Here is a 25707-nt window from a genome sequence, read left to right as displayed (position 1 = left end):
ACCACTGCCCGGTTTAGGGGAATTCTTTGTTTTTTGGTTTTTTGTTTTGGTTTGGGTTTTTTTGTTTGTTTGTTTGTTTGTTTGTTTTGTTTTGGATTTTTTGTTTGGTTTTTCGAAACAGGGTTCCTCTGTAGCTTTGGTGCCTGTCCTGGAACTTACTTTGTAGACCAGGCTGGCCTTGAACTCCAAGGGATCCACTTGTCTCTGCCTCCCAAGTGCGGGGATTAAAGGCTTGTGGTTAGAGGAGTTCTTTTTTTAAAAAAAAAATATATATATATATATATATATATATATTTATTATGTATGTAATGTTCTGTCTGCGTGTATGCCTGCAGGCCAGAAGAGGGCACCAGACCTCATTACAGGTGGTTGTGAGCTACCATGTGGTTGCTGGGAATTGAACTCAGGACCTCTGGAAGAGCAGGCAATGCTCTTAACCGCTGAGCCCCCTAGAGGAGTTCTTTTAAGGTGTCTGTGAGTTTGTTCTTGAGCGAGAAAGGTCACATTGAATTGTGCGTGCTTGTGAGCATCTGCTGCTAGAACTGGTGGATGCTGTGCATTCGTGGGAGCCTATGAGTGCTCCTTGACTTCTAAAGGCAGGACTCACAGTGGACAGTTGCCCCTACTGCCCCTTGGTTGTAAGTGGCACGCACTGAAGACGTTTTCTAATTTTGCTGCCCATTGTCTGTTATCTTTTTATTTTTTAAATTTTTGATACATTTTTAAATTAATGTATTTTACATCCCAGCAGCAATTTCATCTCCCTCCTCTCCTCCCAATCCTTCTCCCCTCCCCCACCCTCTCTTCTACTCTCCAATCCACTCCTCCATTTCAGTTCAGGAAAGGGCAGGTCTCCCATGGATATCAACAAAACATGGCATATCGAGTTGCAGTATTAAGTCCTGTATTAAGGCTAGGCAGGTGACCCAGTATGGGGAATAGGGTCCCAAATCCAGTAAAAGTCAGAGACAACCCGTGCTCCCACTGTAAAGAGTACCACAAGAGGACCAAGCTACACCTGTCACATATATGCAGAGTGCCTAGGTCAGTCCCATGCAAGCTCCCTGGTTGTTGGTCGCTGTGAACCCCTATGAGCCCAGGTTAGTTGATTCTGTGGGTTTTCTTGTGTCCTTGACTCCTGGCTCATACAATCCTTCCTCCCTTCTGCAGGATTCCTCAAACTCCACTAAGGTTTAGCTGTGGGTCACTGCATCTGTTCCCATCAGTTACTGGATGAAGCCTCTCTGATGACTGTTGAACTAGGCACTGATCTATGTGTATAGCAGAATATTGTTAGGCATCATTACTTTGACATTTTTTCCCTTCAGCTGCATTTGGTTCTATCCTAGGTCTCTGAGTCATCCAGCCTGTAGTTCCTAGTGCTCCAGGGAGTGTCAGGGGTGGGCTTACTCTATCCTAAATCTGAGTCATCCAGCCTGTAGTTCCTGGTGCTCCAGGGAATGTCAGGGGTGGGTTTTATTTAGGCTAGACCAGTCATTGATTGGCCACTCCCTCAATTTCTAGGCCACCATTACCCCAGCATATCCTACAGGCAGGACAGAATATAGGTCGAAGGTTACATGGCTGGGTTGGTTTCCAGCTCCCTCCACTTGAAGTCTGGCCTGGTCACAGGAAATGGCCAGTTCAATCTATATATCCGCTATTGCTAGGAGTCTTAGCTGCAACCATCCTTATATATTCCTGGGAGATTCCAGGTTTCTACGTGACCCTGAAATGCGCCCTTTTCCAGTAATCTGTTTCAGTAATCTCCCCTTCTATCCCCATCCCCTCCGGTTGGTTTTTTTTTTCTTCTTCTCCGAAACAGGGTTTCTCCGTAGCTTTTGGTTCCTGTCCTGGAACTAGCTCTTGTAGACCAGGCTGGCCTAGAACTCACAGAGATCCTTCTGCCTCTGCCTCCCAAGTGCTGGGATTAAAGGCGTGCGCCACCACCACCCGGCTAGTTTTATTTTTTTGAGACCAAAGTCTCACCATGCAACTTTGACCTCTAACTCACAGTGGTCCACCTGCCTCTGCCTCCTGAGTGCTGGGATTAAAGATAAGTACAGCCAGGTCCTACTTTATCTGTTTTCTTATGGCTAGTCGGTTTTAAAGGATGTGTGACGGGCATTTTTATCCCACCATCCTTTCAATTGGAAGGTTTTTGTTTTGTTTTGTTTTATTTTTATTAAATGTGAGGTCTTATCCTGTTGCCTCAGCTGTTGTGGAATTTCTGACAGAATAGCTTCGTGGATAAGACACTTACTGCCAAGCCTGATTCTCTGAGTTTGATCCCTAGAACCTACATAGTGGAAGGAGAAATTTGATTTATTAAAACTGTCCTCTGACCTCCACACATGTGCCATAGCGTGTGCATACACACAGTGAATAAATGGAAACATATTGTTAGATTTAATTTAACTTTGATTTTCTAATACTATGTTTTCTTTGGGTAAGAGCTATATTGCAATAAAATTCATAGCTATATAATTTATCATTTTAAATGTGCAAATTGGACTGGGGAGATGACTGGGTGTGGGGGAATCTGCCTAGCATATGGGAGGCCTTAGGTTTGATCTGCAAAAGTGGGAGAAGGGAGCTGGGGAGGGAGCAAGCAAGGGAAGACACTCGCAGACTTGTGCAGACTTGTGCATTCATCACACTGTTGAGTGCACTATGCCTTTTAGTTGTCACACACACACACACACACACAGCCTTTGGCATCTGACACTCTACATTCCTCTGCCCTACACAGTCTCCCCAGTCTCCCGGGGCCTATGTGTGTAGGTTAAGGGTGCTATCTCAGAGCTATATCCTCAGTTTTCTTTATTTAATGTATGAATGTTGTAAATAAGGATGTTTTGTATGTGCCTGGTGCTTGCAGGGGCCAGAAAAAGGTACCAGATTGCCTGGGATTGGAGTTAGAGCCAGCCATGAGCCATGGTCCTCTAGAAAGGGGGCAAGTGCTCTCCACTGCCAAGCAATCTCTCTAGTCTTTTAACTTTTTATCATTCATTTATTTGTTTGTTTGTTTGGGTTTGTTTTTGTTTTTTTTGAGGGTTTTTTTTTGTTTGTTTTTCAAGACAGGGTTTCTCTGTGTAGCCCTGGCTGTCCTGAAACTTGTTCTGTAGACCAGGCCTGCCCCGAACTCAGAAATCTGCCTGCCTCTGCCTCCCAAGTGTTGGAGTAAAGGCCTGTGCCACTTTAACTTTTGTTTTGAGACAAGTACTCACTAAGTTGCCCAGGCAGCCTTTGAAAGTGTGATCCTCCTGCTGCTGCCTCGGCCTCCCGAGTAGCTGGGTGAGAGGCATCCACCACCAGGCCCAGTCAGGCCTGACTTCTGATAGCACATGTTGAAGTGAGTAGTAGTTGCCGATAGTTGTGACGTAAATACCCTGTGCACCAGGCAGAAGTATGGGTACAAGAAAAGTTGCTTTGGCCCGTAGACTCAGCAGCAGTTTGCGGGGGTCCTCTGCAATGCTGAGTAGCCCGGGGAACAGGACAAGGGTGTCACAGAAGACAACCCTGGAACATGACAGTCAGTGTCAGTCTTTGTCTTTGAGGGTTAGTTCTTTGTGGCTAACACAAAGAATGTCAGGAAGGAGAGAGAGGCATCATGTTCCTCTTTTAGGGACTCTCATCAGGTAGATAAGGGAACTTGGTTAAAAGCCACCCCCTGTCTTGGGATGTCACATTTTGAAGTGGTTTCTCTGCATGATAGCACCTTTTGGTGGGGTATTGATTTCTGAGTCTTGACAGTAGCTCATAGGACCTGCCGGGTCTAGTAGCACTGTGTGTGGCCACAGTCACACCACACCCCACAGCAAGCAAGCCTTTCTCACTGCCCATAAAAACCAGGCTTTGCCTTGAGGGAATGTCTTCACTGGGTTGCCAGCATCCGCATTCCTGGCTATCGTGCACTTCCTGTAGACTCCAGAAGCCACCAGGTCACTCAGGTTGCTTCACACTTTTGTGCTTCAGTCATCCTGACCCTGCCCTAGTCTTTCAAGCAGCAGGAACAAGAGAACACACGATGGCCAGCATGGGTTTAACAATTGGTAACCTTTCCTCTGTGGACTGTTTGATCCTATGTCAGAGTGCAGAAGCAGCCTGTCTTAGGGCACACAGCTAGTAAGAGGCCAGCCTAGCTCACTGTGGAATCTGCCAGCCACGGAAGCCTGTTCCCAGATCCTAGGATGACCTGATCCTCTGTCCGAGTCAGTTGTGTGCACTGAAGACTCAGGAGGGTAGGGCAACCTTACCAGAATCAGTATTGGGTTCACACGAAAGTCCTCCCCAGGAGCTCCGTGACGCCCTCCTTGCTGTGCCTTCCCTGTGGGCAGACAGAATGGGAAACCTAAGTCTCTTTCCTTTACTTCTTCAGCGAATCTATTACCTTTCCCTGGAATTCTACATGGGCCGCACGCTGCAGAACACCATGGTGAACCTGGGTCTTCAGACTGCGTGTGACGAAGCCACTTATCAGGTAGGTTTAGTTTGTCCCCTGCAGAGTGTTTGCTGATGTTAGGACTTGTGCCCTCTTAGCATGGACACCTGTGCTCTGGTGTGTGCTACCCGACCAGGAAGGACTGTGCTGGCGGGCAGCACGCCACCTCCTCCTCTGGGGAGAATGTAAGATTGTAAGGGAAGACAATAAATGGAATTATTGTGGGAAGACTGAGTTGAGTGGTGAGGCTATGGTTTGGAAGTTTTTAGGAAGAGTACTCTCCACTCCCATCCTAGAGGTAGGTTTGGAATTTGTCTTGATTCCTTTAGTTCCACTCCTCCATCTCAAGACAGTCCCCCTGCATAGGTGTAAAGTGCCCCTCTCTCCTCTCGTTAGAAGCAGCCAGCCCTTCCTAAGGGCTCCTCCGTACACCGTTCTCATTGGGATAATAATTTCCGCACAGGTCGGCTGTAGCCTCAGCAGAGCCCAGACTGTCTTTGCCTTCTCTCGCCCTTGTCTCTGATGGGGAAGTTCTGTGGGAGACCCTGCAGGCTCCTCCCTGCTGGCACGGATGTACAGAAGTTTCTAGAGAGGGGTCCTCCCACCTACACTGCAGCACCCCACCTGCTTTGTTTAGAGCATAAGTTGGGGGAGTTTGGGGGCCTGATAGGGACATAGACTGTCATGGGTGTAAGTCTTGCTGGAGACCCATGTCTCTCCTCTGAGGCTGTGTTCGTCACCATTCTATTGCTGTGACAAAATACTTGGAGAGGAATCAATTAAAGAAAAAAAAGGTTTATTTTAGCTGCCAGTTTCACTGGGCCTGAGACAGGCAGCATGCCTTGATGTTTAGACCTTGTGGCAGAGAAGACTCCCCTCCCGGAAGTCAGGAATCAGAGGCGGGGTTTGGGGGCAGGCGCACTCTTCTAGAGTAACTAGACCTCCCTGGTAGTCTTAACTCAGCCTGTGAGTTCATCAGTTGCTCAACCCATCACAGCTCTAATGATGCAGTCACCTCTCAAGGTATGACATGCCAGAAGGCTCAGGGAACAGCTTACTCTCACAACTAGAACTTCAAAAGAAGCAGCTTTCTTCTGAGTGAACATAGCAACGGCACAGTGGAAATCATTTGCACTATAGAAAAACTTAAGTGCATGTGAACACTATTCTTGTCAGCTTTTTTTTTTTCGAGACAGGGTTTCTCTGTGGTTTTGGAGCCTGTCCTGGAACTAGCTCTTGTAGACCAGGCTGGTCTCGAACTCACAGAGATCCTCCTGCCTCTGCATCCCAAGTGCTGGGATTAAAGGCGTGCGCCACCACCGCCCGGCTTATTCTTATCAGCTTTAATTCAGAGGTTCAATACGATCTCTAGAAGACACGCCCCATGATGCTGACCATATAAATTGCCTTAGAATTTCTTCTTTTTTCAATTCTGTTTTTTCATTTTTTTTAATGTGTGTGCTTCATGTGCATGCAATGCCCCTCGAGGCCAGAAGAGGGCATCAGATCCCCTGGAACTAGAGCTGCAGACAGCTGGGAGCCACCATGTGGTTGCTGGATACCGAGCCTGTTTCCTCTGAAAGAGCAGCCAGTACTTTTAACCGCTGACCTAGCTCTCCAGCCACAGATTGCCTTAGACCTTCTCAAACAGAATTTTTTTTTTGTTTTTGTTTTTGTTTTTGTTTTTCAAGACAAGGTTTCTCTGTGGCTTTGGAGCCTGTCCTGGAACTAGCTCTGTAGACCAGGCTGGTCTCGAACTCACAGAGATCCGCCTGCCTCTGCCTCCCGAGTGCTGGGATTAAAGGCGTGCGCCACCATCGCCCGGCATCAAACAGAATTTTTGAAATTGATACATCTCCCAAATTTTCCGTAGTGAGTTATTTCTTGGAAATGGACTTACCTTGCAAAGTTTCTGTCATCTTCCTGTGTCTCCCATCTCGGGTTTGACCCACCTGTGTTAACAGCATAGTGTCTGCTCACACTGTCTCAGTGGCCTACAGTGGTAGGTTCTGACCAGGTAGTTAGGCATGAACTGGAAATCAGCCGGGCGGTGGTGGCGCACGCCTTTAATCCCAGCACTCGGGGGGCAGAGGCAGGCGGATCTCTGAGAGTTCGAGGCCAGCTTGGTCTACAAGAGCTAGTTCTGGGACAGGCACCAAAGCTACAGAGAAACCCTGTCTCGAACCCCTCCCCCCCCCAAAAAAAAAGAATTGGAAATCAAAGGTTATCCAGATTAGAAAGAGGTAAAGCTATGTACTTACAGGTGACATGAACTAGAAAATCATAAGAAATCCGTAAAGACAGCCAGGGACACACAGAAACCCTGTCTGGAAAACCAGCAGCAACAACAAAAGAACTACATAAAGAAATGCTGGAACTGGCGAGAGAATGCCACGGTTTTCAGGATCCAGGACCCTTGCAGAAACCACCTGTATCTTCATAAATGTGCTGATTAACAGCCAAATCGAAACAAAGATGCCGCTTCTGTTTATAGTAGCATAAAGAAGAATGAAGAGGGTAAAAATGTAGCAAAGAATGCCCCCCAACACTCCCCCCACCCCCCACCCCCCCAGCATTTGTTCTCTGAGAGGAACCTGAAACTAGGGAAGGCTTAAAAATGGAAGAGGCACTTGTGGGTGAGTATTAAGATGCAGAGTTCTGCACGTTGATCTGGAGATTCGGTTCAGTCCTCTTCAGATTCCAGTCAGTTTCTTCAGAGTGTGACAAAATGATCCGCATGCCTGCGTAGTTTCCCAAGAGGTTAGGAATGGCCGAAACAGTCTTTAATGTCCTCATCTTTTTGTTTGTTCGCAGTTGGGGTTGGACTTGGAAGAGCTGGAGGAGATAGAGGAAGATGCTGGCCTTGGGAATGGTGGCCTGGGGCGGCTAGCAGGTAATCTGTTCTTACATCTCTCTAACCTGTTGGCATGGTGGAGGATCACAGGGCAAGGCCAACGTCATGTTAATGCCTGATGCCCCATCCATCACCATAAATTGGCCTCCCTCAAAGGCCTGGGTAGACGTGTTTGGGTCAGAATCTTGGCCATCACTAGACAAAAAGGAAAGTGTACATTCTCTCCCTGTCAGGGTACTTTGTAATTATCATGAAGGCTGTCTTTGCCAGCATTGGGTCAGTGGTGCCTAGAAGATTCCCCATAGACCCCTCCCCCACCACTTCCCAGGATTCAAAGCCCATGCTTTGGGAGTTTTGCCCATGTCCAGTGAGGCTGTGGTTCCAACATAGTGGCTTGGCTCCTGTTAGAATAGGGCCAAGCTTTGGGCCATGCTGCTTTCTCTGGCTACATTTGAACACATCCACTGCATTGTTGTCTTCTTTGAGGATTTTACAGACTTTGGGGGACAGAACAAGCCAGGTGATGAACAGAGAAGCTGAAAAATCAGTATGGCTTTGTGGTGGGGTGAGTGAAGGAGGATATCCAGCTCTAGCCTTTTTGGAAGTTGCCATTTGTAAATTGAGATATGCTCTAAACTGTGCCTGTGTGTTTTCAAATTTTAACTAAATTCTTTAAGATTTCTAAAGCATCATGGTTCTTTCAAATAAAACTGTGCTTGAATCTACATAAATTACTTGCCCTGCCCACCTCACCCCCTATATTTCACAGCCCCATCTCAGAGGGTCAGGCCAGGCATGGTGCTGGCTTTGAAAACGAGCCTACTCTTCAGGAATCCCCAGCTACTCTTTACCTAAGCCTTGTACCACGTAGCCAGCACTGTCTTGCCTTGTCCTGGCTGTGTTGGTGCAGAGACTGTGTCCTTCCTGGATGCAAGCTCCCATGTTCTTTACCAGCCTTGCAACCGTCTGGCGAACCCATCTAATCTCAGGTGTCCCCTCTCTGCCATGGTGCCCATTGCATGTTCTTGGATACCAGGCACCTTGTCACCTGCTCTGTATGGCCCGAACCTGAATGGCCTCCTTCCATCCAGTCTCTTCTTTGACCTGGTGTGAGTCCATGTGGCTTGATTGATCTTTTTTTTTTTTCTCAGAAGAATGAGTCTAGCACGGGAGTCCAGGCCTTGCTCATTGCTCTCCCTTGCAGGTGTCTGCATTTGGTGAATTAGACATGCATTATATCTGCTAGTGTTCTCTGAAGCACCCTTCCTATTTTCTCTCTTGCTTCTTTCTCTTTCCTTAGTCCCATCCTCCTCTCCAAAGCCGGTGATGCCTTACCACTCAACCTCAGTGGAGGTTGGCTGTTTAGTATTCTGGGCCATAGGGTGTACATCAGTGGCCCCATTTCTGTGCCTGATTCCAATGGAAAGAGTCAGACATGCCCTGCTGTCAGAGCTGTCAATTGAGAGGGTACAGAAGTCAACCTGATCATTTGCAAGCAGGCTGGCAGTGAGGGGACTTAGCCATGATCTCTGGCATTCCTTACTTTTGCCCTGTTTGAGGGTGAGGGGGACTGAAGTGTACCCTTTTGTGAAAACTGAGGTTGCTATGGTTATCACTGGTTCCCTGACAACTCCCTGGCCAAATCCCAGTGGAACCTTGGTATCCCACACTGTGAGTTCTGGTGATGATCGGTGATTTTTGGTTGGATTTTTCAGCCTGCTTTCTTGACTCGATGGCCACCCTGGGTCTAGCTGCCTATGGCTATGGAATCCGCTATGAATTTGGGATTTTCAACCAGAAGATTGTCAATGGCTGGCAGGTGAGTGACTAAGGTGTCTCCATTGTTTTCTGGTCCTCGTTCACACATGGAAGTGAGTGTGCACTCTTGGAGTTCATCTGGCTGTGCTCCACACTCTCCGGAGAGAGCTAGACAGTTCTTAGTGCAGCACAACAGGAAGTAGCCGGCTCTGGCCAGGCTGAAGCTGTGTGAGTCCTTGGCAAACAGCTTTGTGGGGACGGGGAAGTCATGTGGGAGGCCACACAGGTTCATCTGAGCCTCAGAAGACCCCAGACAGGCACAGCAACAGTGGTGGCCAGGACACCGTGATCTGTATACCGGTGTCCTGGGATCCTTGTATTTGGGGTGAGGGTATTGTGGCTGGGGTTCATCCACTGAGACAGTTTGATAACTAGAGAAGCAAAGCCAGGTATGGTGGCTCATGTCTGTATTTCCGGTCCTCCAAGAGGCCAGAGACAGGATTACCACAGATTTGAGTCCAGTCTGGTCCACTTTTTGAGTTCTAGGCCTGCTAGCCCTCCATAGTAAGACCCTGTCTCAAAACAATAGACTTGACTAGACTAGAATGAAAGCAGTTATCATAGCTTGGGTTCCCACCCTCTGCCTTCACTCCCAGCACCACTGAGGCAGAGGTTGGATAGCTACAAGTGACAGGCAGGGCTGTGGCCTGTGGCGCTCCCTGGTGGAAGGATTGAGGAGACTGACTTGAGGGTGGGCCTGCTGCTGCCTGCATTTGGGCAGGTCGCTGACTTTGGGACTACTCTGCAGGGTTACACCAGCCGTGGTACAGGAAGTTTTCAGTGGTGGACCAGGGACTGCCGCCCTAAGGTCAAAGGCAGAACCCATCACCATGCGTGGAAGAGTCTTGTTGGGAAGAAAGAGATGCATGGCGACCTACTCCATGTTGACTCTGTGTCGCCTTCCTGAACACCCTAGAGAGTCTTCTGTGCAGGAGCCATTAACGAATCCCTGCCCAGAGGAGGCAAGTGTCACTGGCTGAGCACTTGGCTTCTTGCACAAAGCCTCCAAGCTCAATCCCCAGTGCTTTATAAAGTGGCCCTGGAGCCTTGGGCAGAGGAAACAAAAGGAGTAGGGGTTCAAGATGGCCCTCAGCTACTTACTGAATTTGAGGTCAACACGGGCTACGTGAGACTGTCTCGAAACAAACCTTCAGAGTCACATGTTGGGACCACTTATTTAATTCAAATGAAAAACACTTATTTGACTCAAACTTTGCGATTCCCAGTGGGAGTGGGATTTGCATAGTCACTGATCTAGGTGTGGGGAAATAGCTGATTTGAGGATGGGATGTCCAAACAGCAGCATCCTCTCGAGCAGGGGTTCTCTACTGTATTAAAGGCTGTGGCCCTTTAATACAGTTCCTCATGCTGTGGTGCCCCCCAAACATAAAATTATTTCATTGCTACTTCATAATTGTAGTTTTGCTACTGTTATGAGTGGTAATATAAATATTTGATATGCAGGATATCTGATATGTGAACCCCAAAGGGGTCAATTGACAAGCCACCCATTGAGAACCACTACTGCTCTAGGGAGATGTGTTCAGACATTCCCATGGGGCTACCTCCCAGGTCACCGCTCACCTGTTGCACAGATTTTGCTCTGTGACTTTGGGGCTTGCCCTAACCCCCTCTTCACTCAAATTTCTGTAATGACAGGAGTGTGCCACCATGCCTAACCCTGCACTATGACTGTCCTTTTTTTAATCTGAGGTAATTTTTTTCCCAGCTTCCATCTTTGTGTGTGTGTGTATGTGTGTGTTGTGGTGTGTGCATATGTGTGTGCATGTTTTTTCGGCGTATGTGTGTGCATACAAGTAGTTCCAGCCATCCGTAATTTTTGTGGGTTCTGGGGATCTGAACTCAGCAAGCATTTTAACTGCTGAGCCATCTCCTGGCCGCCTCCTCTCCTTAGTAGCATCTCTGGAGGTCTAACGTCATTCTTGGCAGGCTCATGGTTGGGAAGCCGGCCTTCCTTACTATCTCCAGAACACTTACCCATTTATCACTGTGGCTAGTGTCGCACGGTTAGTTGTGAACCCTCTGTCTTCTGTCCTGTCAGTCTGCTTGCTCTAGACAGTTGCTGTAAGTGGAGTCATTCAGTATGTGGTCTGTGTGTCTGTCTTTCTGTCTTCTTTCACTTCTACCAGCATCTTTTTTCAAGATTCACCCATAGGGCAAGGGTATCAGTCCTTCACTGGAGTGATTTTTAGCGTCTTTTTATATAGTGTCTTTTTCTGAATAGCATAGGACTCTGTTGCTTTAGTGAGTGTGGCTTGACTGGGTTGGAACTTTTGACTAGGTGTTTTGGTGCCAGGCACTGGGCGATCTCTGCATTTTGTATGCCTAGGCCAGGAGCAGGGTTGGCTTGTTAATATTATCGTCTCCACACTGAGAGCTTCCTTCCCGGCTGCCCCCCAGGTTGAGGAAGCTGATGACTGGTTGCGCTATGGGAACCCATGGGAGAAAGCGCGGCCTGAGTACATGCTGCCTGTGCACTTCTACGGGAGAGTGGAACACACCCCTGATGGCGTCCTGTGGCTGGACACACAGGTATGGCAGCCCTGCCCAGGGACACACTGCTGTCGAGAGAGAGGGCTACCCTGAGTGTGGGCCTTTGTTATCACCTAGACTTCATTTTGAGAGTCAGGGGGCATGCTGCTTGCTTGGAGGACTTAAGGTAAAGCCTAAGAAAGGGATTATTCTTGTACATATATCAATACTTGCACTTTGGCGAGTGTTCTGACAGGTGAGTGTGTTCTGCAGGAGGGAGAAGATAGGGGCATGGGAGCAGACGGGGTCAGAGACTGGGGAGCTAGAGCTGTCCTGCCAGGGAATGGTGGCTGGGCAGGAAGGGGACTTTGCTGACCCAGCCCTCCGTGTGCTTTCTTATGGTCAGGTGGTACTTGCCATGCCCTATGACACCCCAGTGCCCGGGTATAAGAACAACACCGTCAACACCATGAGGCTCTGGTCTGCCAAGGCGCCCAATGACTTCAAGCTGAAGGACTGTGAGTTCCCACCGCGGCTCCTATGCGCTCTGTTTAGATGGTTTATCCAAACACTGGGCCTTTACCACTCCTGCCCCTATGTTTATACACTCTGCTGGGGTGGGGTGTCTTGTGAAGTGTGTGACCCTTACAGTCCCCCTGTAAGAGGTAGGAGGGTGGACAGGATGCCAGGCCCCAGCCAGCCAGGTCATGCAGACCATATGTCTCCCAGAAAAGAGGGGGGGATGGGGGTTGGTAGCATGCAGTGGGAACGAGGCTCTGAGAGAGTGGAGGGGCTGCACTATTGTGATGAGACAAGGATGGCAGGAACCCCCTCCCCCCCAGGAAGCTGCCAGGCAGCTGCAGCAGCCTTCCTTGCAGAGACCGCAGGCCTGCGCAGAGGCTGCACTGACTGAGCTCTGTCTCTCCTTAGTCAACGTTGGGGACTACATCGAAGCTGTCCTGGACAGAAACTTGGCTGAGAACATCTCCAGGGTTCTGTATCCCAATGACAACGTGAGTGGCTAGCGTGACTCTCTTTAAAGTGCAGACATGTAAGCTGGAAACCTATGTGTACATGGGGTGGTAGCCCCCCATCTTGGCAGCAATGCCTGGACATGTTTACCACATGCCTGTCACATGCAAGGTCACAGCTAGATTTTCTGCCCGCACCTGGGACTAGTATCTGGTGGCTTATTACTGTCAGAGGAGCCCTGGAAGAGACATAGCTCAGTGAAAGACCCTGTTTAGCATGTCCAAGGCCCTGGGTTCCGTCCCCAACACCAAAAGTAAACCACCAGAACTGGCCTATCTTGATTGGTTGTGCACTCTTTAAAAACTGGAATTTTTCTTTTCTCAAAGTAATCTGTGCATGTGGTAGCAGGGGACCAGTGCAAGAGGTCTGTGCACGTGGTAGCAGGGGGGTCAGTGCAGGGGGTCTGTGCACGTGGTAGCAGGGGTCAGTGCAGGGGGTCTGTGCACATGGTAGCAGGGGGGTCAGTGCAGGAGGTCTGTGCACGTGGTAGTAGGGGTCAGTGCAGGGGGTCTGTGCACATGGTAGCGGGGGTCAGTGCAGGAGGTCTGTGCACATGGTAGTGGGGGTCAGTGCAGGAGGTCTGTGCACGTGATAGCGGGGGTCAGTGTAGGAGGTCTGTGCATATGGTAGCAAGGAGGTCTGTGCACGTGGTAGCAGGGGACCAGTGCAGGAGGTCTGTGCACGTGGTAGCATGGAGGTTAGTGCAGGAGGTCTGTGCACGTGGTAGCGGGGGTCAGTGCAGGAGGTCTGTGCACGTGGTAGCAGGGGGGTCAGTGCAGGGGGTCTGTGCACGTGGTAGCAGGGACCAGTGCAGGAGGTCTGTGCATATGGTACCAGGGGTCACTACAGGAGGTCTGTGCACGTGGTAGCAGGGGACCATGTAGGAAGTCTGTGCACTTGGTTGCAGGGGGTCTGTGCACGTGGTAGCATGGGACCAGTGCAGGAGTTCTGTGCACGTGGTAGCAGGGGACCAGTGCAGGAGGCTGAAACCAAAGGCTCCTGGCATTGGAAAGTGGTTAGGTTCCGGAACTTCAGGTGTGGGGTGTCTCCTGATGTCTGAATTGAGAACTGGTTCTGAGTAGCTATGGCACTCCTCGTAGCTAGGCTTGACTCTCTCACTGATAGACCAGATACCTTATAACTAGGTGACCCTGTGCTGAAGGAGTACATGCAGGCCTTGCTGTCAAGCAGTCTGGTTTTGACCATGTAATCCTCCAGTCTGCCATCTTGAGGCAAGCACCTGACCTGGCCTTCTAGAAGGATAAGCACAGGAGATAGGTAGGAGCGAACAAATGCAGGGCCCCTCCAGCCCATCAGAGTGTTGGGGTTACTGTGTTGGTGTTGGGTGCCACAGCAGTGCTGTTTTGCAGTTCTTTGAGGGGAAGGAGCTGCGGCTGAAGCAGGAGTACTTTGTGGTAGCTGCTACCCTTCAGGACATCATTCGAAGGTTCAAGTCCTCCAGGTTCGGCTGCCGAGACCCAGTGAGAACCAGTTTCGAGACGTTCCCAGATAAGGTCTGTAAAAAGATTCATTGTCATAGGCATGGGTCATCCTCAGGCTTCTGAGATTTCTTCCTTGTGTTGGGGAGGGGCAGGAAGAAGATAGTGTTGTGCCCTGAGTCTTAGGGTCTCTTCCAAAGGCAGTGCAGCCCTGGTGCATAGGAGAGGAAGGGAGGTCACCGGGAAAGGCTCCCGATGCATGCGACAGGCTCATGGTAATAATCCTAAATAAAGCTGTCCCATCTGAGTGAGGGGAAAGTGGCCTGAAGTCCCTTCTCCACCTGCTCAGAGCATAGCTGCTCTAGGGACATGTCTGTCCACAGGTTGCAGCTATGTGAGGGGACAGTTGACTGCAGGTCACAGCTACCTGCCAGGCCAGCAGCACCCTCCTGGCTCCTCTAAGTTCTTGGGCTCCCCCAGAGTGCATTCCTAGGCTGGTTCCTTCCCACCCTGGTTCACCACTTCTGGTGCCAAGGGTGAGACAACTGAATAGCACCCTCCTGAACTCTAGGTAGCCATCCAGCTGAATGATACCCACCCCGCCCTCTCCATTCCTGAGCTCATGCGGATCCTGGTGGATGTGGAGAAGGTAGACTGGGATAAGGTGAGAGTGAGAAGAGAAAGACGGTGTCCTGCTTGGACCGGGGTTGGGTGACAGCATCCTTGGTCGTTTATGGACTCAGCTAGTTCCAGGAAGTAGGGTCTTTTTCCCAGCCTCGGGAGATTTGGGGATTCACCTTTGAGAGTGTCAAGGCCCTGGAGAGAGGGTCTGACTACAGGAGATGGATGCCCTGAGGGAGAGGTGCACAGTGGGGCTAGGGTGACAGGACAGAGACCCTAGGGGTCTTGTAAACGTCTCCCCTCTTGAAGTTCGGCCAGGTATGGCCGTTCATACCTTAATCCCAGCACTTGGGAGGCAGATGGATCTCGATGAATTTGAGGTCAACCTGGTCTATATAGTGAGTTCCTAGGCAGCCTGGGATACATAGTGATACACTCTTTCAGCAACACAACAAAACAACCTGGAAGTATTAAACTCTCAGGTTGTTGGCTGTGGTGGTCCTACCTGTCACTGAGCATTCAGGGAGGTGAAGCAGGAAGGTAGTAAGTTCAAACCCAGCCTGGGCTACGTAGTGAGGAAGAAGTCAGAAAGTCTGCAGTGTTCATATCTGAGGACTGTCTAGAGGCTCAGCTTTCCTTGATCCTCACCTTTGGTACAGCAGCATCTTCTTGGCTGAGCTTTAACTAAATCACCAGAAGACCATAAGGCAGTTTTCAGACACCAGAGCCCCTCTCTGACCTGATGGTCTACACTCCCCTTGAGACTCTACCCTGGGGGGCAGGCCACATGGTAACCAGTGTCCCCTGCTGCGGGTGTCACAGACAGTTTAAAGGAAACTAGCAGAAAATTGCTCCATTGTCTTAGTTCACCGGCCACAGAGATATTACAAAGGAGAAGTTCAAAGGTAATTGTCAGAGAATAGGTTCAGGGAATGGGATCTGTCGTATGTATTTGCGTGTGGGATGTGAAAGCCAAGTGGTTGGTGTATTCGTGTGGTGCCTAGCCTGGGCTGATTGCATGCCTGGGGCGCAGAGAGCAGGGATGGGATGAGGGCCTTCCCTCATGGCTCCAGTGTGTCCCTGTGACATCTGCTGTTCTCTGCGTAGGCCTGGGAGATCACCAAGAAAACCTGCGCATACACCAACCACACCGTGCTGCCTGAGGCCTTGGAACGCTGGCCAGTGTCCATGTTTGAGAAGCTGCTGCCCCGGCACCTGGACATCATCTACGCCATCAACCAGAGGCACCTGGATGTGAGCATGGGTGGGGGTAGGGCTTGGACAACAACACACGACAGCTCCATCACACTGGCCTCATCCTGCTTGGCAGAGGAGGAGCTATTTTACTTTAAGGACTAAGGACTGTCCCTGGCAGAGTTCCTAGTTGACCTGTGAGAGCCCTGTGCTGTATATGGGAAGCGTGAATGCAAATCTTTTTAAAAGGTCCATTCTGAGCAGGCTATATAAGTCTGAGTGTCTTTCCTGGGCTGCACTGGAGGTGTCCTGACAGCTCCAGGCAATTCAGAAACAGACCCTGCTATTCTGTATTACCCACAGAGAGGATGGTAGCACATGAGTAGAGAATCTCTGGTTTGGGCTAATTGTCCTGCTTTTGCATGTGTACAGTACCGGGGATGAATCCAGGTCCTTGTGTTTGCTGTGCTATCATTCATTCTGTCACTGAGCCGTATCCCAGCCTTTTTATGACTTCTTCAGCCTTTTGGGGAAAGCACAGCTGTCCTCCTAATGAAAGTATAGCTTAATGCTGCTCAAGTCAACGGGCCATGGCCTAGCTCTCCCATTGTAATGCTGCTCAAGTCAACGGGCCATGGCCTAGCTCTCCCGTTGTGAACTGGAATACACTGTTCTACACCACTGGTGTCCCGACTGCCTCAGAATGAGCTCTATTGGTCCCAGGGCCTCCTCTGGGTGAAATGTGCAATTCAGGGCACAGCATCTGAGATGGGTTTGGGTGAAGACGCCGGGATAAGTGGCTAGTTTCAAGGGCACGGGTGTTCAGGGCTGGACGGCGCAGCTGCCTGATTGGCATCAGTGGCCCCTCCTGCAGGCCTGGTGGCTGCTCTGGGGCGCTGGGGAGCACCTCAACTGCTGTGAGATGTTCAGCTTATCTCTGACGTGTGTTCTTGGCTCCAGCACGTGGCCGCCCTGTTTCCTGGGGATGTGGACCGCTTGAGGAGGATGTCTGTGATCGAGGAGGGGGACTGCAAGAGAATCAACATGGCACACCTGTGTGTGATTGGTTCCCATGCCGTGAACGGGGTGGCGAGGATTCACTCCGAGATTGTGAAGCAGTCTGTGTGAGTGAGGGGCTTTTCACCAAGCTGGGGGGTGGGGGAGGAGGGAGAGGGGAGAGCTCCTCTTTGATCTCCAGCCCAGCTTGGATTTCTCCACTACACAAACCATGACTAAGGTGTGGCATATAGCCACTGAGTCACTTTTGGACATGACGAAGGTGCCCAAAGCCCCCACCACATCACGTCTCAGTAGTTCACAGGAAGTGACTTGGTGACATTGCAGAGGAATCTTTCCTTGCTGCCAGTAGTCGCTCCTCCTGTGTTCCTGCCTTCTCGAAGCGGCTGGTTAGGGTGCATCTGCTGCTGTCGGGTAATGTGGATGCCCCACATAGGGCTGAGTGTGTGGGTTCAGCCGACGAGGAGGTGGGGAGTGTGGTGCAACAGAAATTTCTTCCCCCCACTCTTTCACCGGCGTGCTGACTAACTACCACAGTTGCCAGTCTAGCAGCACCGCGGGTAAAGGGCCCTTAGCCACATCAGCCCATTGGAAGCCCTCCTGTGTCCTGGGGCTCGGCCCAGCACTTTGTGTATTCCTCCCGATACCCAGCCTCTGAGCTGGGTGTCTTCTCAGCCCTGTAGCCTGCTCAGTCTCCACTCTCGTGACCTTGACTGTTCATTCTAGATCTGTGTGGAGACAGCCAGTTCCTAACACCTAGGACATGATAGTCACACAAGCCACAGCCATTGTGGTGGCTGTCACTTGCTGCTTCTGTGTGGCTGCTCCAGCTCTCAGTGGTAGCACATCCTCCTTGTGCTTTAGAAAGTCAAGCGGCTGACAGTTCTGGTTTTACCCGGTTTATACCAGCCTTTGTGATGAGTCCCTGCTTTCTGTGTTTGCAGGTTTAAGGACTTTTATGAACTAGAGCCAGAGAAGTTCCAGAACAAGACCAATGGGATCACACCCCGACGGTGGCTGTTACTGTGTAACCCGGGGCTGGCGGACATCATCGTGGAGGTGAGTCCTGGCCAAACTCTGTGTCCTGGGAGATACCAGGCCGAAGTCAGAAAAGGAGCAGGGGCACAATCAGACGCTGAGGCTGACCCCCAAGAAGCTCACCAGGCTTTTCTCAGAGCGGCTGTTGAACTGGTAGGGCTATTCCTTTCATGTCCAGCAGTGGCCCAGGCACATGAGTAGCAGGGACCCCACAGCACACCATGATGGCCCAGCTCTGGCTATGCGCTATCTCAGAAGCTAGCCTGGGCTTCAGGAAGGCCTGGGATGTAGCTGAGCAGCAGCCACCAGCCTGAGAGGACCAGATGAGGCTGTACCCCAAGCGTCTTATGTCCCTCATCACAGCTTTCATGTGTGAGCCCCTGTGCTGCATCAGGACCGCAGAGGATGCGGGAGGCCTTCCTTGAGGGGCACAGTGCCCTGAGCCTGGAAAAGACAGTCCACTTGGAACTGTGGGGGTGGGGTGCAGGGGGTTCTCTGGGGACAGATCTGGTACAGTACCCATGTCCCCAAGGGGTCTGGAAGCCAGTGCAGTGTCCATACAGCTCCAGGCCTCTGTGGGGAGAGGCTGGGGAGGCCCCTTGTGGGAGGCAGACAGCAGGAAGACTCCTAATGGGATGTGTTGGAAATGATTGTTGCTATGGTAATGAGAAGACAGCCTCTTTGTTCATGGTGGTGGAAGTTGGGAGGCAAAATTGTTCTGCTGGCCCCAGGCATCACCTATGATAGGGTGTCTCATGCAGGAGCTACCTGGAAGTGGCTGGCGAGGCTTGTGAGTTTGTAGTGTCCTAGTGGCGTGAGAGGGGGTGGCATGAGGACCCAGAGGCCAGGCGGATACAAGGTGAAGGGTAGCAGATGGAGGGACACGCTTCATGATGGCTGAGGCATGGTGAAGAGAACTCGTGTATCCTATTAATCCAGAGAATCGGGGAAGGCTTCCTGACCGATCTGAGCCAACTGAAGAAGCTGCTGTCCCTGGTGGATGACGAGGCCTTCATCAGAGACATAGCCAAGATCAAGCAGGTAGGCGTCCATGGCCTACAGTCTGCCTCCTTTGTGCTCAGCACCTGGGACTTGGGTAGGCACCCGGGAGCCAGGGTCAGGACTCATTTATCTTCAGGGTCATGGAGCAAGTGGGCAAATGCAGCCCTGCCACGTGAACCTTCACCGCACACTGCTCCTCCATCAGCAACAAGTGGAGAAGCCTCTGGAAGTCACTGCCAGGGGCATTCCAGTTTCTTCTGGGAGAGCTGAGGTTGTGGCCTCTAGTAGACCCTGGCTGGGTCACAGGCACCTCCAGTTCAACAGAAACCAGGAAAGTCCCTCTGTGGTGGCATCTGGCAGGGGTGTTGGTATCAGCCTTTGGGGCAGCAGAAAGTTGTGTCTTGGGTACCTAACCATGGTAGTGCCGAGTTTCCAATGCCCTCCTGCCAGCCACTTGTCACCACTGCACCTCACTCCCAGCAACCCTCTTGCTTTTTGTGCCTGCAGAACACACTTGTGGCTCCCTTTATTCTGTTCACTTTTCTCTGCATAGCTCCAGGTTTGTACTTGGCCCCAGTTTCTCATTTATTTGTGTGGCCAGCACATCTGTCTTCACTGTGATCCATATTTCCCTGCTCCCCACTCTCTGCTAATGCAGTCTCTGATCCCAGCTCCCGTCTCTAAGCCCCCATGCTGGTTTCTGGAGAGACATCTTGGGTCAGGTGGGAAGTGGGAGAGCCATGGGCCTGGGGGAGCTTGCAGGCAGTTTCCGTGCCTGTATAGCCAGTATCTTCCATTTCTCAGGAAAACAAGCTGAAGTTCTCTGCCCTGCTTGAGAAGGAGTACAAGGTGAAGATCAACCCGGCTTCCATGTTCGACGTGCATGTGAAGAGGATCCATGAGTACAAGCGGCAGCTGCTCAACTGCCTGCACATCATCACCCTGTACAACCGTGAGTCCCGGGGCCCCACTGCCACGACGGCCTCCCTCCCTCGAGAGCCCAGGCGGCCCGGGACTCGATCCTCAACTCCTGCCTTTTCCAGATGCGTGTGTGTGTGTGTGTGTGTGAGAGAGAGAGAGAGAGAGAGAGAGAGAGAGAGAGAGAGAGAGAGAGAGAGAGAGAGAGAGAGAGATGAAGATAAGTTCCTTTTGAGCCACAGCTGGGTTTTCTAAGAGCTCAGTGTTGGAGTCTGAGGTTGGGAAACCTCAGGACTGAAACATAAGGCCCATAGTTTTGTTTTGTTTTTTTTTTTTTTTTTGTGGATGCCAAGAATGGTCTATACAGGTAGAGCTTTGAAGAGTTCCCAGGCAAGGTCTTACACTCATTTTAGTTTTTGTTTTAAGTTTATTATTTCTCTAATGAATTTTGTCTTGTTTGGAAAGACTGTACTTGCTAGAGCCGCCATGTGGTTGCTGAGAACCCAGGTCCCTCTGTAGGAGCAGCAAGTGCTGCTGACTGCTGAGCCTCTTTCCAGCCTGCTCTTTGGTTCTCTTCATCATGTAAACAGCTCTGTCTTTGCTGTGTCTTGGTGCTTGAGCCTGCAGACGACTGCTTCCTAGAGCTGGGGAAGATCTGGATGCCCAGGAGGATGCTGTAGGAGGTTCCTCTGCCAGGGCAGTTTTCTGCCTGTCCTCCTGGGTCTGAGCCATGTTTCCTTAGCACATGGCCCTTAGTCTTGTGGGTGGTCCAGCGGAGGTCTGGCCCACCCTGAAGCAGGGCCTGTTAGATTTCGGAGACCCTGGCGTCTTCCACCACCCGTTGTCCTTGATAGGAGTTACTAAGTAACTGAAGTTTGCTTGGTGTCTACTTCGGTAGTTTTGGTGAAGATGTCATTTGTGGGTTTGTTTGTTTTTGTTTTGTCTTAAACGAAGAGAAAGGATTTTGCTATATTGTTGCCCAGGATGGCCCTGAACTCCTGGACTTTAAAAAAAAAATCCTTTCTTAGTGTTTCAAATATCTGGCCTGCAGGCGTAGCCACCTGCCTAGCCTCCCTTTTTACTGTTTTTCTTCATGTTATTCTGCCTGATTCCCCGAAGTGGGGGGTTTAGAAGTAAAATAGCCATGTTCCCACAGAACTGAAGGTAACCCCACTCCTTAGCTTTGACTACTGAATGGCTGTCTGGGGGTTTCTGTTGTCGACACTTTCACCCTGACTGAAATGTGTAAATGGATGGGTATGGACCAGCCACTGTGGCTCAGTCCTCTGACCAGATCTCTCCAGGAAAGCGTCAGGTGCGAGCCTCTCAGCCACGAAGTGACCTCTGTGGCAAAGTCCTTGAGATAATCAGCTTCCAAGGGGGAAAGGCTGTTCCAGCTCACGGTTGGGCTCATGGTTTCAGGCTTTGGTCCCTGGGCTCAGGAGTGGCGCAGCATCTCACAGTGGGAACACATGGACAGAGAGGCCTGCTCACTTCCTGACCTCTAGGAAACAAGACAGGAGAAGGCCTCTCAGTGTCCGCTCCGAGGATATACCTCTTGTGGTCTAACTTCTTCCCCAAGCCTCACCAGGCTCCAGCACTTCCCCCATGACAGTGCACGCTGGTGACTAGGCCTTTGGCACAGGGGCCTTTGAGGGGGCATTTCCAAATGATTGTATACACAAGCCATACACAGGCAGTGGGGAGACTTTCACACTTCAAAGGCTGATGCTACCAGACCACAATCCTGAGGTCACCTCCTTTCTCAGTACCATCAAAATGATGTGTTTACGGTGTGTTTTAAGGACTGGTAAGGTGGCCCAGCAAAGAAAAGCATTTCTGCAGAAGCCTGAAGCCCGATTCCATCCCTAGCTCTAGAAGGGGACCAGCCCCACCCGTGGACAGCGGCACATGCACACCTGCGCTCACACACACTGTGCACATAATAATAATAGCAAAATAGCAAAAAAGAAAAATAGGTTTTGAGAACACAGTGCATGTCTCATACACTTTGACTCCTCATGACCACAGGCAAACAGCTCCTGGGTTGAATTTTTTAGGAACATGTGGGATACTGCATCGTTTGTTGGCAGGGGTCTTGGGTAGCCTTCTCCACCGGCCTGGTGTGCCAGGGCAAAGTCTAGGGGAGGCCTTGTTCCTCTTAGCGACAAGTTCCCACAGAGGTATTCACAGCTGTGTATGTCCTAGGTGAGAACACACAGCCTGATGAATGTGCCTCTCGCTAGGTCTCTCTGGGGAGCTGAGCAGGGACCATCTGGTAAAGTTGCCTCTTCTGTTTGTCCTCCAGGAATAAAGAAGGATCCAGCCAAGGCCTTTGTGCCCAGGACTGTTATGATCGGAGGCAAGGTGAGGTAACTTCCTCCTCATTCCTTGTCTTGATGCTGGCCCTGGCAGCAGATGTGTTCCTGACCTGTCTCTGGGTAGCCGACCTGCTCAGAAAGCAGTACCACTGTGCATGCCAGCAGCGCCCTGCCACGAGGAGCCAGGGTGGGGCGAGGAGCCTTGGACACAATTAACAGACTATGCGGGAAGTGGAGTCAAGCCTCCTGGCCTCACTCAAGGAGTTAGGGGATCCCCAGCCCCACACTCCCACTTCCCACCCCAGCCCTGCCACATCCTTTCTCTGCCTCCACGATTTCACAGTGCAGTGGTGGCCGTGACTGTTTCATCTGCCACACGTGAAGCCACACTAGGGTTAGCATGGTTTGAGTTGATTAATCACTGTGACACATTCTAGAGGTAGCAGGCATGTTTGTCACTTGTGTTCAGCTGGTAGCTGGGTCTTGTCAGAGGATATGAGCTATTGGGGTGCAATTTCTTTCTGAGAGATTGCCCTGGGACAGCCTCGCATGGCCGTCCACGGATGGCATTCCTGCTGTTCCTGGCATTCCTTGGCTGGAGTGAGACAGACATAGGTGCTGACCTTGGCCACAAGGCCATTCTCTCCTCTGACGTTAGGGTCTGGAGAATCAGGCTCAGCATCCGAGTGCCTCGCCTTGTTTGGTCTCTGCCCACGCTCATCACCTGGTATTTTGGAAGCAAATTTGGATCTGATACTATTTTGATAGGATTTTAGTATGTGCAAGGCCAGAGCAATGTGAACTTTTAGGAAGATGAAAGTAGTACAGTGAACAAACTTAAGCCCGGAGGAAATCCGAAGGACTGCAGAACATCCCGCTCCAGCGCTGTGGAGTCCAGATCATGTACTGTATACTGTGCCTACTGTCCATCTTCACAAGCGATGTTTTCTGAAACCACAGGACGCAGATTCTCAGCGTCACTGTGATCAGACACCCAACGCACTGGACAGGGATTCTTCCACACCAATAAATTCCAACCCACTCTGGCACCACTAACCACTTTTTCTTACTGAAGTTGCAATATTTTCTCTTTTGAGTTGGGGGTTCTGATTATGTCGCCTAACCTGGCTCCAGAGTCATCTTCCTCTGCTCTGGAGTGGCTGGCACTACAAGCAGGCATCACCATGCCCAGCTAAAGTCACACTTACCTTTTCTTTGCAGTGCTCGGGACGGGCCTAGGGCTTGCCACATGTGAGGAGAGCATTCTACCACTGGGCCCTATGTTTACGATTTCAGCCAAGACTTCAAGTAAAGACCTAGAATTGAGATTGGTCCCTTAATTTTTCTTACAACTGTGGGCTTTTCTTCTGTGAGTTTGTTTTGCTTTTGGATTTTGGTTTTTCAAGACAAGGTCTCTCTGTGTGTTTTGGCTGTCCTGTAACTCATTCTGTAGGCCAAGCTGGCCTTGAATTCGCAGAAATCTACCTACCTCTGCCTCCCAAGTACTGGGATTAAAGGCATGTGCCACCACCACCTAAGTTTCTTCTGTGTTTTTTTATTTTAATTTTCAGTATATTTGTTACATTTTTCTCCTGAGGTTAGCCTTTTCTGAATATATCCTTCCTGGTACATTCTAGTATATTCCTTTGTTTTTTGTAAATTAATAGCTCTAGAGGTCTTCGTTTCTTTTATCTTGTAGTTTCTTTTTGTTTTGCTTTGTTTTGTTATTTCAAGACAGAGTCTCACTATGTAGCCCTGGCTGTCGCCTTGAACTCACAGAGACCCACCTGCTCCTGCCTCCCAAGTGCTGGGACTAAAGGCACCACTCTGCCCGGCTGCATCTTATAGTTTCTAAAACACTGACTAGAGTCAGAAAATCAAATTCAAGACTGGCAAATCCAGAAGTGAGGTGACATGTGGGGTCAGTCGAAGTCAAGACACGCAGGCAAAGCTAAGCTCCTCCCTCTCCCCAACACCAGCAGGGCCACTGTAGGTATGACCTCCATGGTCTGCAGTCTACTGGCCAATCCAGCACAGGTCTCTATGGCCCACAAGTCCCTATCTTACATGCCCAAGAGCCAGTAATGCTACCAAGTGCTCCAAGGACCCTCCTTATGCTATAGTCCCCTAACCTCACCTTCCTCTTTCCAGGCAGCTCCTGGTTACCACATGGCTAAGATGATCATCAAGCTGGTCACATCCATTGGAGATGTTGTCAATCATGATCCAGTTGTGGGCGACAGGCTCAAAGTGATCTTCCTGGAGAACTATCGGGTGTCCTTAGCTGAGAAAGGTAGTTCTGAACTCCTTGCCTGGCTTCTGCTTGGGCTGGGCAGGGGATCGGCCATGCTGACCCGGGCTGTTCTGCTCTGAACACAGAGGCTCTGCCAGGGCGACACTGTATTTCTCGAGTGTCTGAGAACCTTTGCCTGTCATAGGAAGAACTGCTATCGTTCTTGCCACCCAGACCTCCTTACGCCTGTCTGGATCTCACTGCTCCTCCCTCCTCGTCCTCCCTCAGCTTTGCCCGATGCTCTTGGGTCTTTCTTGGCAGCTGACTGTGACTCCCCTGACCTCCCAGAACCTTCTACCTCTCCTCTCCTCCTTCCCTGCTCACCAACACCAGCTCCTGCCACCTTCCCTTCCCCTGCTTCTTGAAGCCTGTCCTCTCCATTTCTCCTCCCTCCACACTCCTCGCTGCTCATTGGTCATGCGGCAGCACTGTTGTCATTCCTTCCTAAGGGCATCTCATAGCCTGCTGGAGAGTTTGTCCTGGGGCCGTCTACTTGGACTGCTCTTGGGAACTTCTCCTAAGGTGAGGATGTTCACTGACCTAGGTAGGGCTTTTTTGGTAGGAAACATGATTTTGATTTTTTTGTTTGTTTTTTGTTTTGTTTTCTCTGTAGCTTTGGCGCTTGTCCTACAACCAGCTCTTGTAGACCAGGCTGGCCTCAAACTCACAGAGATCCACCTACCTCTGCCTCCCAAGTGTTGGGATTAAAGGTGGGCGCCAACACCTCCCGGCTGGAAATATGTTTTTTAATCGGATGGATGGTGAGGAGTCTGAGCCTGGGCTTCCAATTCCCTTTCTGCCACTGAGGTCAGACGCCCGCGTGTCGCGCTGCATAGTGCTGCTTTCCAGACCGTAGCTGGAGGCCCTGGAGCCCTAACTCAGACTGCTCCACGGTCTGGTCCTTGGTCTAGCTATTGCTGTCATGCTCCCGTTGCTGCCACCTCTGTTGGGTACACCTGATGCTTAAGGTTCCTTGGTGGGTTCAGGGAACTGGGCTCCACCCAGGTGTTGGCTAGGAACCCTGGTGGAACTTATCACCAAACTATCTTGTGCCCTTTCTGCTGCCTGGAACTCTGTCCACCTTTATTTTTGAGACCATCTGGCTCTAGCTCACCTACAGAATCGGCCACAGGGCACCAGTCTGGGCTTCAGGCAGGGTCTGACCCCATTTTCTCTTGGACTTGCTAGGAGACATGCAGCTATCATGAGCTGGACTGTGGGGC

The 25707-nt window shown here is 50.6% G+C and overlaps 1 protein-coding gene across 1 annotated transcript in view; it reads left to right on the top strand.

Moving 5' to 3' along the window:
• The window catches only part of Pygb (glycogen phosphorylase B), a 45653-nt gene that overhangs the window by 13313 nt on the left and 6633 nt on the right, over positions 1-25707 (top strand). The window contains exons 2-16 of the mRNA XM_057780238.1: positions 4382-4483; positions 7259-7337; positions 9014-9117; positions 11538-11669; positions 12016-12127; positions 12540-12622; positions 14012-14155; positions 14652-14744; positions 15809-15955; positions 16856-17019; positions 17857-17971; positions 18890-18991; positions 19757-19904; positions 22179-22237; positions 24343-24484. Coding sequence (XP_057636221.1) covers positions 4382-4483; positions 7259-7337; positions 9014-9117; positions 11538-11669; positions 12016-12127; positions 12540-12622; positions 14012-14155; positions 14652-14744; positions 15809-15955; positions 16856-17019; positions 17857-17971; positions 18890-18991; positions 19757-19904; positions 22179-22237; positions 24343-24484 — 1726 coding nt within the window. The remainder of the gene's footprint in view (positions 1-4381; positions 4484-7258; positions 7338-9013; positions 9118-11537; positions 11670-12015; positions 12128-12539; positions 12623-14011; positions 14156-14651; positions 14745-15808; positions 15956-16855; positions 17020-17856; positions 17972-18889; positions 18992-19756; positions 19905-22178; positions 22238-24342; positions 24485-25707) is intronic.

The sequence above is a fragment of the Chionomys nivalis genome, chromosome 9 (genome assembly GCF_950005125.1).
Source record: "Chionomys nivalis chromosome 9, mChiNiv1.1, whole genome shotgun sequence".
NCBI lineage: Eukaryota > Metazoa > Chordata > Mammalia > Rodentia > Cricetidae > Chionomys > Chionomys nivalis.
Note: the sequence above shows the minus strand (reverse complement) of the source record. Positions and strands in the feature narration are given on the sequence as shown.